This window comes from Chroicocephalus ridibundus, chromosome 5 (assembly GCF_963924245.1).
Source record: "Chroicocephalus ridibundus chromosome 5, bChrRid1.1, whole genome shotgun sequence".
Classification (NCBI taxonomy): Eukaryota; Metazoa; Chordata; class Aves; order Charadriiformes; family Laridae; genus Chroicocephalus; species Chroicocephalus ridibundus.
Window position 1 is genome coordinate 5,810,427 of NC_086288.1, and position 17,217 is coordinate 5,827,643.

At 47.0% G+C, this 17,217-nt stretch overlaps 1 protein-coding gene across 4 annotated transcripts in view; it reads left to right on the plus strand.

The window, feature by feature from the left end:
- Nucleotides 1–17,217, plus strand: part of ALPK1 (alpha kinase 1) — a 46,369-nt gene that overhangs the window by 7,680 nt on the left and 21,472 nt on the right. For 3 of the 4 annotated variants that reach the window (XM_063335840.1, XM_063335838.1, XM_063335837.1), the window contains exons 2-3: nucleotides 10,309–10,541; nucleotides 15,286–15,440. In XM_063335840.1, coding sequence (XP_063191910.1) covers nucleotides 10,421–10,541; nucleotides 15,286–15,440 — 276 coding nt within the window. In that variant the 5' untranslated portion in view covers nucleotides 10,309–10,420. Of the gene's footprint in view, nucleotides 1–737; nucleotides 803–10,308; nucleotides 10,542–15,285; nucleotides 15,441–17,217 lie in introns of those variants that run through there. The other variant, XM_063335841.1, reaches the window with a different exon arrangement.

Below are 17,217 nucleotides of genomic sequence, written 5' to 3' on the forward strand. Positions count from 1 at the left end.
GTTACAGTAAATATTCTCACTTTGGCATCTTTTGTCTCGCTCTGGGTTATACTGGCTGTCACCCTTTCAGGTTGAGCCATTGTAATCTATATTTCAGAAGCCTTGCTGGCCCGCGAGAGAGAGGATTTGCCCAAGGAAGCAGGTGCCTGGTTCATCTTTACCTTTTTTTGTTCTGATAACCCTCCCTTGGAGCAGTCGCTGTCTGGTGGTGTTCGTTTAGGAACAAGGCATTTGTATTACTGTAGGCATATAGGCTCCGGTTGTAAATTGGCATTGAGAGGTGGTGAAGGCAGCCGCGTACCTCTTCCCTCTTGTGCAGTTTGGGACCAGGGAGAGTCTGTCCCTTCCAGAAACTCTCGGTGATGAAAAGAGTAGGATTTCACAGCGCAGGGAGCGTCGGTTTATGGCTCTGTGTATAGTCTCACAAGGGAACACTGTTCAATAGGCTTCAAAGTGATTCAGCCGTGGCATAACCGTGGCTGTGGCCACATGTAATATAGCCTGTAGCTCTTTAAAGAGGATTAGCCTTAGATCAGGGACAGCATTCATTGCTGGATTTCATGTAAAGTAGAATATGCTAATGAAATGGAAATGTCTACAGCAAACATTGCATAATATTGTAAACCTCAAAATCGAGCATTGTGTCTGGATATCTCTGCTGGAAATCAAACTTCCATATTCTGTTTGTTACTTGGAGAAAAACTGAAGTTTGTAGTTATCACCCCAAGCTCTCTGTAGTAAATCAAGATGCAGTACGCGGTTTTACAAGCGAAGTTAAAAAGAAGACAACAAGCATTCTAAGGTAACTTTTCAAACAGTGTCGAATGCTTTAATGATGTCCTAGCTCTTCAACAGAGACAAAATCCACAACATCTTAAAATATCTTAATTTGGGTTTTCTGCAACGAGCGTAGGCTTGGTTTGATCCTCCGTTTGCTCCCCAGCTGCCCTGCCGTTGTTTTAAACACCATGTTTGGGCTTACGAGAGTTTCAGCATCAGTCCTGCGGAGACACAATATTTCTGACACGCGTTTCTCAGCCAATCCATCTTTTTAAGGCACTTTCTGTCTGTACGTCAGCCTCAACTGTCATTCCGGTGGGCTTGATTTGGCTCTCCTATTTCAGTTTTATGCCAGTCTTTTGAATGCTTGAAGTCTAATATTGTCTATACGTGACAAAAGCCCCCAGACTTCAAGGGGACCTGCGATTCAAACTGTCTGGCTTGAGATATTGTGAAGGATTTTGTTTGCAGAAGGTCATGAACATCTCTCAGAAAATTGTTTTAGTGGGTGCAGTGGCAAATTACTGGCCACGTCTGAAAGTAGTATTGTGTTGTTGCGTGTTAAAGAACCCTTTCTTACCGTATGAATGCGCTGTATGTAGTATATTAAACCTAGAAGCATCTTAATGATTCTTAACGTCGTGTATTTGTAAGCTTCACTGGAAGCTTGTTACCCTGATACGAAGTTGACTCAGTGCCTGGACTTGAAACCTTTGCCCGCGGAAGCATTCAGACCTGCTAGGGGTGCTTTTCTCCTCGCACAAGTAAGCAGGCATTCACGTGAGGCTTTGCCTTATCGGTGTGTATTTGTGGCCTGGGGTTTGATGCCCGCGCGTCACATCCAGACAAATGCTAGATAGAAAATACAATAGTAGACGTTATATACCCCGATAGGCCCTTTTGCTTTTGCATACCTACAGGTGATGACTTGAAGTGCCTCATCCCGGTCTGCTGGGGAATAAAAGTCCAAAGAAAGCCTTTGGGAAGAAGGTTCCTTCTGGCTATGTTTCCAAAACGTGCGCTTTCATTACTTAGTAGTTTTTTCTCTCCGCACCGCTCCATATCTTAGGATTTTATTTCTTATGGTGGTGGATGGGTTGGGTTGTGAGTGTTGTTCTTCTTTATTTTTGCCATTCGGAAGGGTTTTTTTTCTATAGACGTGGAGGGTGGTGATACATATTCATGAAAGAGAAGTCTTTCCAGCCCGTGCTCGCATTGACAAAGACTTAGCTGTTTCACACAGCAAGCTGACTGGAATTGTGTGGGGCCTGCCTGACCAGATTAGAGCAAACAGCAAGCTTATTCCTCCAGTCGTCAGGCCTCCCCTTCCTAACAATTTCCCCAATTGTCATTTTGACAAGGCTGTCATTAGGTGATGGCTTCTTTTGGCCATTTTCAGATAAAGATAATTTCCTTAACTTCCATTTTATTTGACAACAAGTAGTTTGGGAGAGAAAGGAAGTGCTTCAGTAGTTTATGGATTAAGGGTTTGTCACTTCAAAGGCATCTTTGATCTAAAAATATGTGCTGTACCAAATTCATTATGTCTTTTTTTTTTTTAAAAAAAAAAAAGAACTTTTAAATGTATTGATCTGCCCCTCAATTATTCCCTTTTTTGCATCCCCTAGAAGTACGTGGTATGGCAATGGTGAGGGGAAAGCACCCAAATGGCCTCTGAGAAGTCATGACCAGGGCGAAACAACAGGTGCTTTTGTTCGGCACCCAGTGCCGGCTCTGTCCCAGATCTGTCTTTAGCCAGGGGTCCCGTCTGCCCCTGACGAGGGAGGGATGTGCGCCCGGGTGTAGAGCTGGCTTCAAAACTGGGAGACGGAGAAGGCGTTTCATTGAGGAATGGCTTGTTGCATGTTTTGTATTTGTCTGGGTCGCTCCTGTGGTACAATTGAGCGCCCTAAAAACACAGATCTCAGGCAGCGAGCGTTTAGCAAGCTGGTTTGTGTAGTTTGGTGATCAGTTTTGACTCCCCAGTAGCCGCTTCTGCCAGCTCCATGGGGTGGGCAGTTGCCATGTGGTTTTGGCTTTCTGTGGGTGATTGTGCCCCCCACTTGCCACCTCCCTGAGTCCCTACACCCTGGCTGTTCCTACAAAAGTGCTGGCAAACGGCCTTCTCTGATTAAGGGTAGCTTTGAAGCCAAGCTCTGGAGCTCCTTTATTATTTTTTTTTTTTATTTTTCAGCAGGAGTAACTTTGCTGAAGCTCTGTTTTGTGTCTGTGCTGCGCTAAGAGATCCCAAACCTCACACCAACAAGCACAACCAGAAGAGCTCTTTTCCTGGTCTGTTTGCGACTTAAATGCTCTGCCACAAAGCACTAAGCTCAGGTTTGGAGCAGGCAGCTGCAGCAGCCATTGAGGATGTTGCTTTACCCAACCCCGTCCACCCGAGGAGGCACGCTGGGCGTTGGGCTTGATGATCCTGATGGGTCCCTTCCAACTCAAGATATTCTGTGATTCCTAAGTGCAGGTCTGCACTGGCTGGTACTCTCTCTTCTGGTACTTTGTTCCGCGCTGCCGCAGCGAGAGCGGGATGTGGTGGAGGTTTTGAATACGGATCGAGAGCCAGGCTTTTGCAGCGCCTGCCTCAGCTGTGTCAGGCACCGGGCTTCACTTTGACCCCTCCTCTGCTTTTTAGGACTGACGAAACTCCGTTCTTTGCCATAGCAATGTAAATCCGTCGCGGTAGCCCATTACGCTTGGCTTAGCTGAGGCTGGGATTTGTTTTGTATTAATATTAATATCTGTTCTACCTAATTACTTCAGCTTTTTCTGTAATGTTACCTCTGTATTATTATATCCAGCCGGCTAACCACCTCCTTGCTGCTGGAGGCTGTTCTTGATCCCATTTCTAAACAGAAGCACTTCTGCTCTGGCTGGGGTAGCTGTGCAGAGGCCGGCTTTTTTTTTTTTTTTTTTCTTCCCCTTTTGCCTGCTAATTGGCTGAGACCACCAGAATTTGGAGGACACAGATGTCACTGATAGTTTGCCTAGGGAGCACATTCATGCCCATCTGTTGCAGTCTAGAAGGCTGTTCATATATCCACAAGGCCTTCATTTAATTCTTGTCAGAAAGTAATGTAAATCCAGTTTACCTCAGAGGTCACAGCCAAGATTTATGCCAATGAGCCCCCTGCAATTTACACACACTGTAGTTGTATAGGATGAAAAGAAAGCCTTTCATGTTGGTGCATATTAACAAGAAAGCTTGCCTTAGGAGAGGCTTTTTGATTGAGGTCCTTCCTTATTTTAATACAGCCAATGCCAGTTGGTGTATCCAGCTTTACCAAAAGAAAACATCTAAGCTTTAAGCCAGAGAAGTAAACTAACTAAATAAATAAAGCCCTTAGCAAATCGATTATTTTTTTTTTTTTAAAAAAAACATCTTTTCTCTTTCATGTGGCAAAGCCTCTGCGTACTGAAAAGAAAGGTAAATGCTCTAGGAAAACACGAGCATGTGTGCACTGAAATCGTCGGGAAACTGAATTTGCTTTCTGTGGAAGACGATATTAACTCAATCACTGAAACCTTTGCTAAATTATCGTAAGCATGTTTTCTTTTAATGTTTTTTTTTGTTGTTGTGTTTTGGCTTTTTTTTTCCCCCCCCTCAAACTGCCAAATCTGAAAATAAACTTGAGCCTGTTATTTTTGACACATGTGATGGGAAGGACCCCAGAAGGCTTGTGTGCAGATCCGCAGGAGGGAGAGCAACTGAGGGTGCCGTACGATGTGCGGCGCAGCCTTCTCACCTGCTGAAAGAAGAAATACCAGCCTCAATGTTCAGTCGCTTTTCTGGGGACAATCTTCTTGCTATTTTTTTCAGTCTCTCTACAGAAAGCAAGGGGAGACAAAATATATGGAGGGAGGATAAGGTTGTGACTCGATCAGCTGCAGGAGGGGGTGCAGCAAGAATAGATCCAGCACTGCCTCTGTGTCATAATTTCATCCCTGGCCGCCTTATTTAGCCGGAGGCTGTGCCAGTTTAAAAAGCTCCCTCCAAAATTAATGTAGCTTCATTGACCTTAGCGAAGCTACGTGTCGATAGGCCGTGGTACACCACGAGCTGCTGCGTGCAGGCTTCGTGTCGGGCAGTTAATCACTTGATTAGAACAAGGAAAGTGGATTTCACAGAGCTGGAAGCAAGGATTCTTACTCCAGCACGCATGAAAAATGCTGTTGTGCACCGTGGTGTTGGCATGGCTAAAACGTATGGGAAAGCCGTTGAATTAGACCAGAGGGAAAAGGTAGAAGTGCAAGTGGGTGCCGAAACTCGAATTGAAAAATAGCTGATCAAAAAGAAATGCTCTTAAGTACTTTGGTTATCAAAACTGACTGTAAGAGCAGGCAGAGAAAATAGCCCGCAAAGATGGCTCAGGTTGTGCCCACAAGATTACAAGGGGGTTTCAGAGTTGGGCGCTTCTGCTGCTTTCGGCCCAGGGTAGTTTGCGGGTGTTCCCTTCATTTACGCTGGCTTCCCTCCGAAGGATCCTCCTCCCTTTTCCTCCTTCCTTTTCCCTAGTTTGTCTGGCTGGTGGATTTTACCTTGCCTATAACCTTTCAAATGTTACAGGCATGAAAATCAGTATCACTTGCACGGCATCATAATGACCGGAGTGGTTTGGGATTAGGAGGGAGGAGAACAAGGCATCGAAATAAAAACACGGCGCAGATTCTAAGTTCCAGTGTAGCACTTAAAATAATTAAAATGTTTATTTGAAAGTCAAAACAGCCTCAGTCATAAATAACTATCCATTCCTCGATTGATTGTGTTGAGTCCCAACCGAGAGCTCTGGGAATAAGGTTTATTTGCTCCCTGTTGGGATTAATCCATAAATGTAGTCTCCACATGGAACTCATCAGGTCTTTGCTTCCTCTTCATTAGTCTCCCTGGAACGGGAGGGTAGCTTGAATAAGATGAAAATTAGGATAATATATTTTCAGAGAGAAAAGGTCTGGCAGTCTCTAATTTGTGTTTCAGGACCATAATGCTGTGGAAAATTTCCCAAATGGTGTTGTCTGAGAAACCACTGCTTGTTATGCTTGCCGTATTTGAAGTTTGAATGCGGCAATTACATCTTCTTTTTCTTAAAGCCTCCAAAGCTAATTGCGGTCTTAAACTAGCTAGATTGACTCCCAGGCTTACTTCTATCCGCAGCAGAACTTAAAATTCCTTTCTCTTGACAGATCTTTTGGTCTTCTAGCCCAAGGGCTCTGAAATGTCACAGTATGGCCCATTTCTTGTTAAAGAGATCATTTCACTGTAGCCCACCCAATTCCTCCCTCCCTCCCTCTGTCTTGTTCTGAACCCCAGCTCTGATTAGAGGGCAATCACAGAAATACAGTTTCTCATCCCCTGAGACTTTTGTAAATTTGTTTTCATCATATTTGTTTTAAGAAGTTGTTTTAATCTAGGCTCCAACCAGAAACGGCACGGACTTTTTCTTTTTTTCATCACTTCTGTTTTAGCGTCTAACAATTGTATCGACTGTTTAAAAACACCCCGTATCCAAAGCTGGAGTAAAGGAGCAATCACCAAAAAATGCGTAGGTCCTCAATCTGAGGCAAAATGGTTTTTACTGTGTGTTTTGAAAGCGGTAACTACACTACTTGTTAGTGCGTCCTCAGAAAGCATTTTTGTCTGGACGGTTTTGTAGTATATCAAGCTGCAGTTTTTATCACTTCTTAAAGTACTCTCCGTTAGGATTTAACGGTACTTTAAGAAAGCTAATTAGTAAGCATCCAGAGGGTTCTAAAGGCCCCTAAAAGTTTTTGCTGGCTGTGCCGTTCGGCTTTAGTCTCTGGTCCTGTGTTTGCCCCAGGTCCGTAAGCTGCGTGCTTGGTTATTTTCACGTCCCAGCTGTCATTCAGTGCTACAGCTGTCACAAAACACAACTTACGGAGTGGCATCTGTGTAAAGGGTGCTGCTGCGGTTTAAAGCTCTTCGGTGCGTTTTAAGCTGATTTTATGATGTGAGTCATTACCCCTAGTGATGGGTCTCAAAAGGCTGTCTTCCTTCTGAGTACTAATGTACAGTTTATTGCACTTTTCTATATGGTTCCAGCACTTTGTTGTCCCTGCTGTTGTAAATCATTACTTATTACTCTTAAGTGTCCTTGCTGTTTATTCAGTTCTTTGGAAAAATGTACTTGAAGAAAAATTTCTCGCTTGCTGACATTCATATATCACTCTCATAGATCTGGCAGTTTCCCGGTGAGTTAAATCTTTACAATCCTAGGAAGCCGAGTGCTGTACTTCTACACTAATTTAAGCTTCCCCGCTAAGCCCCGTCAGTTCTTTGTGAGGCCGGCGGTCTGTGTGGCGCACAAAGCCACGGGGCCCTCCTGCTTACAGTAATGACCCGATGTGATCTTCCAGGCTGCGGCCCTCCAGCCTTTCCATGAGCTGGGTTTAAAAGACTGATTTTGGGCTCTGGACTGCAATATAGATGAGTTGGAGCACGTCTGCAAGCTCCCTTGGGTGCTCTTAGTGCTGTGTTATTTTTCGTAAAGGCAAGTATCCCTGAACTTGCTTGCTTTAGTGCACCTACATAGAAGATTGTGTTTATGAGCACGTATTTACCAGGGCTGCGAGGTGGCAGGCCTTCTCCAGCACGCTTCCGCGCGCTTTTGAAGCAGCCTCCTCTGCTCGGTCGGACGCGTGTTCGCGGCAGATCTGAGATACGTGTGTGCATGCCCGGTGGTTACTAGAGAGCACTCCCTAGAAAACGAGGGTTTTTGAGAAATCAATTACACAAAGGAATGGAGTCAGGGCCAGATGGCAGGGATGCTTCATCCCAACCTGGGAGGTACTCGCGGGACGGCCGCACGCTCCTTCCCACAGGGCTGGGTAATCAGATAAATCAATTAGCAGATGTCAGTGCAGTTAGCAGAGCAAGCAACGCCAGCATAGGTGCGTTACTGTGATTGTAGCAGAGGGGGCTGTTTTTCCTTTCCCCGACAGATAACCAGCAACTGGACCAGCTTTTCTACACCTGGCGGAGTAAAGGGAGAGGACACTGTTTTTTCTCGAGAGTCTGCTTTCTGGGTGTTGTCACTAGCTTCAGATGTCTGTCCTTGCCGACCTGGAGGTGCTTAGGGAGAGGGGACCTTTTTGAACTAGGATGTGGACTAGGACCTTGTGCTGTGAGCGAATCCCGTCGGTGTGGGGACTTTTTTTTTTTTTTGGAATGATTTTTGTCAAGTGACAGTTCAGTCCCGTCTCCTGGGTGGATTTTGGACCATGCTGTAGCTCCAGTCCTGTCTCTGTCTCCTTTTGCTCCTGGTGAGAGCCCCTAAATGGGATCTGTGCCTGGTCCATCCCTTTGCCCTGTGGGTGCAATCCCAGCACCCAGCTGTACTCACCTGGCTCAGACCCTGCAGGACGGTGCCCTGTGTGGAGTCGCCCTGCTCGCTCTTACTTGGAGCTTAAAAAGATGGAGAACTCCTGGGTTTTCCTTCTGCTTTGTTTCTTACGTCCTGTACCAGGACGGGGAGAGAAGAGGCCTTCCGCTATAAATTCTGCATTTGTGGCTTTCTTTTTTAATTTTGCCGTGCTTAGGAGCTGTATCGGATGGTGTTGATACCTGTATGTGCCCCTGTGTTCTGAAAACACCTCTAAATCCTCTCCCAGGATTTGCATTTGTAATACAAAAGCGATTGGAGAAAAGGAAGGTAGAAATATCAACTTGGATAGAGCTCAGTCTGACTCTGTACTCTTTAAACTTTCTATATAGGGAGCTGGACTCGATGATCCTTAGGGGGTGCCTTCCAGCTTCAGATACTCTATGAGTCTATTCTGTGATTCTAATTCATACTGGAGGATGGTTTGTACCCTCCAGAACGTGGAGACTACAGTCTGCTTTTGCAGCTGGTTGAATACTGGTGCCAGGACCTTCTCGTGCCGTGCTCCGGAGTCACAGGAAGCCCTGCCGAGGTGCTGCACGGTGTGGGTCGCGCAGAAAGAACTGACGCCAGCAAAACACCACTGCGATCACAAGGACAAGCCTCGGATGCTAGGAAACGTTGAGCGGTTAACAGCGTTAGCCTTGCCTGAGTTTTTATCCATGGTTCTGCATCTAGCTCATCTCTCGCTTGTCCACCCTGCTCTCCTGTTGCTCTTATGTGCCCGTGTCCTCAGTCACCCTTTTACATTTTTAATTTCGTCTTTCTCTGATGATTGTCTGTAGAGTCAGTCACAGCCCCACTGACTAGCTCCTGCCTCCAGGCTCTTTTGCTGATGAATCCCATCTTTTGCCCTGCTCCACCTGCCTTTCCCCGACAGGCTCTCTGATCCTCTCTGCTTTCGCATGAGTGCATCTCTTTTGCCCTCTGCTTTTCAATCTGGCAGTGTGCTCGCTCTTGGTGCCGTTGAGAACACAAGCTATCTGCCACCAGCTCCAGGATCCAGCGATCCCAGAGCTGCAGCAGAAAGGGGGTGGGGGGGTGGACCTCTCTGGAAATGTAGCTGATAAAATGTAAATCATTTCTAGTCAGCAGAGCAAACTGCGCCTGTATGTGTGTTCCCTTGCGCTCCCCTTCCTCGTTCATAGCCTTACCGTTTCCCTAATTTTAGGAATGTTTTCACAGAGGCTGTTGCTGACTATGTTGTGTCAAACTGTAGGAGCAGTTTTCTAAGACCATCATGAAATTGATGGGGGAAAAAAAAACACCAACCCCGAAGTATTTCTTTCCCGCCTCGTTTTTGGAAGACTGCTCGGCTGTTTTGGCAGATGGCTGAGCCGGATACCTGGGATAGAAATTGTGGATTATTTTTTTTTCCACATGGCTATTGGCAGTGTCCTAAGTACCTGGTTTGACTGTGGGAGAGCCAGCTGTGATAAAAACAAGCCGTGTGTGTGTCTGATGAGATGGGTGAAAGCCCCAGTCCTTTCTGTCTGCCGCAGAGCTGGTGAAGCCGTGGTCAGCTCCCGTGGCTTTGTGCTAGGTGAGCTCCTGCTGCATGCTGCAGCATCAGCAGAAAGACTTTTCATTCCGGTGGGCTCCTTCAAAGACCATTTTTGCTTCATCACCTCCACCAAACCGTGGTAGGATGCCGTGTTACGTGGCAGGAGAGAGGCTGGCATGAGAGGAGGTGAGAGCGCAACATGCTCCTGTCTCCCCCAGGGTAAAAGAAACGGCCCCCGTGGTCTGGTAAATGCACGCAGCATCCTCTGCGAGTTCAGAGCGCGCACAGCTCTGCCATTCAATCCCGGCTAACAGCGTGCGACAGCCTGAGCCTCCCAGGTGCAAAGGGCTTCGGCGCAGCCTGGCTGGTCACTTCCCTGCTTGGGGTTTCACAGCTCCATTAAAGACCCCGTCCTTTCTCCCTGGCACCTCGGCGATGTTCGCCTCGCGCAGTTTGTCACCGAGACTCTGCAGTAATTTCACACACTCCTCTAATAAAGTCCTCCGAGGCTGTCATGTATTTTCATGTGTTTCCCCTATTATTTCTCCCTGCTTGAGCCTTTCAGATAATTGATGATACTTTAGTTAATCATTTTCCCCCTCCTTTGTTCGCCAGGTACCTCAGCCTTGAAGGGATCCTTTTCATTTAGAGTCCGTGTCTTCTCTTAAGTAATTGATCACCGTGCACCCGGGGACACCCAATTCACAGCCGAGTGGGATCAGCCTTCATGAATAATCAAAATGCTGTGGCCACGCTGCTGCAGGAGTGCAAGCAAGCTCTGGACGCGCTCCTGTCGGCAAAGGCTGACACGAGTGAGGAAGACGAGCGAGAATACCGGCGGTGCCAAGGTGAGGTCCCCAGGAGAGGCAGCGGGACCACGGCAGCAGCCGCCGGTCCTCAGCCCTGCCCTATTTTTGTTCTCGTGGCAGATGAGTGTCAAGAGATGCCTGGATTTCGAGGCCATGAATGGGATGCGGGCTACAGGCAGGCAGGGAAAGAAGTCCACTTTGTTGCAGTGAATTGCTGTCAGTTCTAATTTTAGGCTTCAGTAAACATGAGGCTGTAAGGAACAGTTTAGTTTGGGGAGAACAATGCCCAAAAGTTTGCTGATGCACATAAATTTCAGTTATTAAAAAAAAAAGGGGGGGGGGGGAAAGGATGCAACTTCTGAATAAGGGCACATATTTCCTCTCCTTTCATAGGAACTGGGGGAGGGCTTTTTCTGTTTGTCAGCTTCTCCTAATATATTAAAGAGCTCATTGCCTCAATCTTTATCTTGTAAAATGTGTGTGACCTCTATAAGTGGTGTCCAAAGGAAAAAAACAACTTGCAATATCCCTCTTGAAAGGAAAATCCATGCCCAGCTAATGGCCGGAATAAATAACCGGGAAAGGAAGCAGTATTTAGCGAGAGCTGTAATAGAAGGGTTCTTCATTTGTTTTAATACTGGCATTACCTGCTGGAAACCAGCGTGTATTTTGGTGTTGCTGTGGTGCTTTGAGAGTGGTTTTTTTTAAAAAAAAAAAAAAAAAAAAAAAAAAATTATTCTTTCTTAATTCTAGTGGAAATCCAGTTCATGTCGATCATGAAAGGCTGTAATGCCCTCGGTTCAGTTTTCTCTGGGCTCAGACTTTCCGAGAGCTACATAACTGCATTGCCACAGGTTGTTTATTTGTGAATTAAAAGCCACGTTTGAATTGCTGAACTTGTTTGAATTATGCCTTTTTGGTACAGGGTAGGGAGGTTACGTACTCCTTTTCACCGCACAGGAAGATAACTTCAGCGAGTACAGAAGAATATAGTAAAGGGTGAAGGTGAAACTTCTGGGAGGAAAAACAAAGACATTAGCAAAAAAAAAAAAGACACAAAAAAATCTATTTATGTGCAGGTTTTCCTTTGCATGACACGTCTGCAGTACTGTCCGTTTCCCCCTTTAGTGTTACTAATGTTTAGTTTTGCTTTGCATGAATGACTCGGCCATAATGTTAATTTGATCTTTAAAATCCTTTGTTTGTCTCGGAGCGCAGAGCCGTTGAGAATATGTTTTTCTGACCATCCTTGTTCTTGCTGGGAGGTCAGCTGCCTTTTTCTGAAGCACCTAAGTCTGTTTGCGGTGGAGGGTGGCGTATAGGTTTCTGTTATGGATACTGGAAGATTTTTCGCTTCTCTTTTTGTTTTCAACAAAGGGTACTTTGTTTGCTCATCACAAATTCTTTCAAGTTTTATTATGGCTCCTTAGAATAGGCTCTTGAACTCCTAATCAGGTAGCGCTTTTTTTCCCCCCCTCGTCCTCCTCCCTCCTTTTCTCCTATTAAATACCACAAAGTATAAGAAATAATCAGTTTAGTTCCAGATAAGGTAAATCAGTGCCCTTATAATCGCGCGATTAGACACGGTCCTTCAGGTAAACCGCTTCAGGAAATAGGCGATCAGAGCCTGAAGTGGTGCCGAGGCTTTTCCGAGGATACCGTGTTCCCATCAGCTGAAAGAAAAATACCCAGCAGCGGGGCAGTGACAGCGACATTAATAACTGCTGGGGAAGGCAGGGCCTCGCAGGTCTGCGTCTCTCGGCTTTGGGGGGACCCTCCTAGCGCAGAGGCAGAGGGGGGTTTCTTTGCCCCCCTCTCCTCCTTTGTTCCCCCCGGCTTTCCCAGACCAGGAGGAACTGGAAGCCAAATACATATAAATGGGGGGGGAGAGGAGGAGCACACCCTTATCTCACGTTAGTTAAGGGGGCAGCATCTGTGTTAGGTGGCTAGGATTGCTTTTTTTTTTTTATTTCTTTTTAGGCTAGAAATCGTTCCGGTCAACTTCTGTGCCCATTCAGCCTTTGTTAATTAATGAATTTATATTGCCTTCAGGGAGAACAGCTATCTCTATACAAGAGAAGTCTTGTCCTGGGTGTTGGGTTTTAGCTGGAAGCTGCAGGACTGTTCACACCAGCTCCCCAACTGGTTGGTGTGGTTCTAGCGGACGTTGTTGCGATACAACGTCATTTTATTGTCAGTAACACACTAATTGGGTTTATACCCATGTGGCGACAACTTGGCGTCACGGCAAGGCTTGAAGTGGTGTCCTGCTAGGCTTACACGAGTGTCCAAGCCCAAAGATGACTGAAGGCTCTGAGATTGCCAGATCCTTCTGAAAGCGTTACCCTGGCTTCCTTTTCTAACCAGCTCCGCAGTAGTGACCGCTGAGGCTGCTTCTTTTAAAATCAAAGTTCAACATTAAAGAATTTGGCCATATTTTTGTTCCTTAGTGCATCAAGTAGGAAAGGGATTAAGGTTTAAATAAGGATACCACGGGAAAGAGGAACGAGAGGGCAGCAGTAATACCTTTATGCTTTAGAGAAAATACCAGCGTCCACGTTATCCAGCTGATGATCTTCGTAGTTGCTGACATTATTATTTTTTTCCTGGTTTATTGTCATTTAAGTGAGTGTGAGTTCATGTGGGAAAGACAGAAGGAGGTGGTAGAGGAGGAGACAGAAAGGCTCTCTGTGTGAGCATCCTATTTCTCTTCCTCTAGATCCCTCCCCAAAATGTCCGTCCTGTGGGATCATACGGAGAAACATGTGCTTGCTGTGACTGCCTTCAGCCCCCGCCCCCCCATCTTCCTTTGGAAAAGATTTTTGGGAAGCTCAGTCTTCCGCCTTCTACGTGGCGGGGGTAAACCCGTGTAGATGAGACGGGTATCGCTGCTCCTGCAGTGATCTTGCGGTGAGAGGTGTGAGGGCGGCAGCATGACCTCCTCTCCCCTCCAGCTCTCTGCCGCTCGGCCACCTTGCCGCGGCATGGCGGGGCTGAGCCCTTCCAGAGGCCACTTTAGAAGGGCAGGGAATCATGGCTGTGTGCGAAGCTGGGGCGTGTAGTAGGAATTGCATCCAGAGCTGCAGCAACAAGTGAGAAAACGGGGGCTGTGGAAAAGTGATATGTTTTGAAAGGGGTCCTCTTTCCAAAACGTCATGAAATACCCAGCTTCCCATTTTTTCCTAGGAAAAACATAGTGGTGAATGTACTGTAATATGAGCACGAAATAAGCTTTTTATGTAATGCATTTTCTACAGTAAAGGATTGATTAAAAAAAAACAAATGTAGTAATACATTTATCGCATTGCCTTGGTAAAACAATGATGGTCTCTGAGCAGGGTTTTTTCCGGGGATTAATGGCCAGAAGGGGCTAGATCTGCAGCTGATGATCACCATTAACCCCATCTGGTCAATAATCCGTGTTAATCCACTTTTATTGGCCAGAGAATCTGCACGGCACACTCAGGCTGCAGCTTCACCCCTGCTTTGAGGAAAATTAAAATGTGGGCTGCAGCTGAAATGAAGGGACAAATCCAAGCCTGGATTTCCGGTTATGTGCTCCTATAGCAGTTGCATCCTTGGTCGGCTCAGGTTGGAGATCCAGCTGAAGCCAATGGTTAGACGGGAGGTGAAGGACCAGCCCAGGGAGGGAGCAGGGCATGGACCAAACTCGGCTCTTGCCGTGTGAGCTCTGGCACGTCGCTGGAGCCAGGCGTGGGAGCTGGGAGTACTTTACCCTCATCCAAAACAAAAAAATAAAAAAACCCTGTCTCTTGTCTCCTTTGCGTTTGGCCTTTCCAGCTGGGAGGGAAGCTGTGTTTTGGGTAGGGTTTGGAAACCCGCGGGTGGAAGGTGTGAGGACTGTGGCTTCCGTGCGGGCCGTGCCTGGGTAGGAGCATGCCTGGACCAAGGGCACTTTCTCCTCTTAACTTCTTTTTAACTTGAGTTGCAAACTGCGGGAGAAGTGCAGGATCTCGGGCCAGCTCCTCCGCTAGTGTGAATTACTTGGCTACGCTGGCCTCGGATAAGATGCATCGGCTTCAATCAGGGACTCTCGTAGCAAGGCTTCGGCTGTTATCTGCCACGCATCCGTGAGCACGGCCGTGCTCATAGCGGCTCTCGGGCACATGGCTTAAACCGTTTTGTCTTGATATAGCAGTGAGCTGAGGGAAAAAGCGTATCCTGTAGCCCACGGCTACTGCTTTGAGAGCAGGTTGAGTAACTCAGGCCAACAACTTTACTGAGTTATCAGTCAAATATTCTCAAGAGCACACGCTTGTTATTCATTACATCCCTTTAGATCTTTGTCTAATTGCTTCATATGGGCTGGGTTTATCTCCCAGTCTGGATGGGGCTTTTCAAGCTGGCTCTGCCACTGTCACCGGCGAGCTCTGAGCAAGGGGGACAGGTCTTCTGTGCTGTTGGCCCCCTTTGCTCTGCCAGGAGCCCTCTCCTCACACAGGGAACAGGTTTCCTCCTGTCTCTCTCGGAGTAGCTCTTCACGCCCAGCCAGCCACCAGCCGGCGTGACTTCCTACTAAAAGCCTTTTTAATGGCTGATGGCTCCCATTTACCTGGAGGGCAGAGCAGCCAAGGGTGACAGATGACAGGCGAGCTCACCTTCATTCCCGATGAAGGCTGGTGGCAAGAGTTAAGAGCTGGTATCAACTGGGAGAAGGTCTGAGAGGGAGGGGAGGTATGCTTTTTGCAGGCTCAGTGCTCTGTCGTAAGTGTTGCGGTTGAAACCCACTGCGGTATCTTTACCTGCTCTTTGACCTTTTCAGCTTTGCTTCCTGAGGACTTGAGGACCCTTCTGGAGGAGGCAAAGGAAATGAAGTGGCCCTTTGTGCCGGAGAAGTGGCAATACAAACAAGACCTCGGCCCGGAAGACAAAACAAACCTGCAAGATATGATCAGCGTAAGGCTCCCCGATTTGCTGGTATGAAGTTCCACACACCTGTTGTGTAAAATGTCCCGCTGCGGTGCTTGAGGGTACATAGAGCCTTGGTCGGTGGTATCACATGTGGGTTCAGGGGCTTGTTTTTCTGCACGGTGGCAGCAGCGGGTGAGGAACCGCTTGGCAAGCAGAGGTGAGCAAGTCTGCGATGGGATGAGGCTGCTCACAAAGGCCAAAGGGCCAACGTAGAGACGTGATTTTTACCTTGTCCTCAGACAAGAGAGGGACCCAGAAACCATATATAGCTTCCATTTTTTGGTTTTTTTTCATTAAAATTGCTGTGAAGCAGCATGTGGGAATCACGGTTTCCTCCTCCTTGTGAGACAGCTCATCTCCATGTCACCACTGCATCTCTCCAAGGGAAGGAAAGTCCTGCCCTCTGCTTGCCACTGCAGCCAGGCCACGGTTGTGGATCAGTGGGAGCTCTGCCTCGGCGTTAGCCTTCTGCTCTGCTGGCTGTTTCTGCTCACTTTCATACAGAGCCCACGCTAATTTAGGCTTTTTTTTGGCTGTTCCTCTGGTTTCACAGGGCAGTTCTGGTTCTGCTTCCACTGAGGCAATGTTTATCTCCTCCCTGAAGAACTGGCACTGTAATAAAACTGAAATTCCAAATGTTAACGTAAAATTTTTAAAAAAAACATGAATTTGAAAACCATGCTGTGCCTTGTTTAATTCAGCACAGCTAGGAGGCAATGATATTACTCACTTTAGTAGGGCTTGCACAATTCATCACCCGCTTTTCTCTTTCCGAGACAGTTACTTAATAAGATCCCTTTGAGGACCAAAACCGGACAAAACCTGGGCAGGAAAGGCAAGAATTTAATGTAACTTCTCCTGTGAGTAAAGGATACTTGGGTGTGTAAGGAGCTGCAGGATCCAAAGGGTGCTTGAAGATCTCATCCTATAAAGTGACGCGTTTGAGCTCAAAGATCAGAAAGCGGCAGGAAACGTGGATTGCTTCTTGCTTTTCCGATTTTCTCCGAGGTGTGCCAGACAGGACTTTACAAAATAGGGGACTTACTTTTTAACGGCAAATGTAACATCTAGGCTAGCAAGTCTGCTTTTGGCAGGACAGGCATGAAGTAAAATGAGGTTTGTGAGGCTTGGGTTTGGTTTGGTTTTGGTTTTTTGGGTTTTTTTTGCTTACAGTCATGCATGTCTGAAGCCAACGCAGTCCCATTCCTCATGGCAAGGGACAGTCGGTCCTGAAAATCCGGGGTTCGGGGCAGGGAGGTCTAGCCCTGCTGAAATCCCGGCTGCAGAACTGCTGTTAACTCCAAGGTGGCCGGGAGATTTCACCTGCTTCCCGGAGAGCCCTACCCAAGTAAAGCCGGCGAGTTTTGTTTGGGAATAACGATTATTTTATATAGCACCAAGCAACGAGAAGCTCAGAAGAGCCAACTGCGGGGCCGGGAGGTGTCAGCCCCGGCATCCCACGTTGTGGGGATCCTGAATTTGCTTTGGGGCGGGGGAGAGGCGGGGAGCGGCTGCTTCTTGGGTATTTATTTTCTTTTTCTCTTTGGTGTGTGTGGCCTTAGACAGAAATTTATGGCGGAGGTTGACCTCCTTTACAATCCCCGTGCAGCGCTCTAACTTTGGAGCGTTTGTCCGCTCTCTCCCGGGATAAACACCTGCAGTAAACTCCCTGAGAGACCTGGCTAGATGGGAGATTAATGTGGCTGTAATAGTGGAGCAGTGTTTGCAGCATTATGCCCTCTCCCCAGGTAGATGGATCTTTTCTGAGATGATACCAATTATT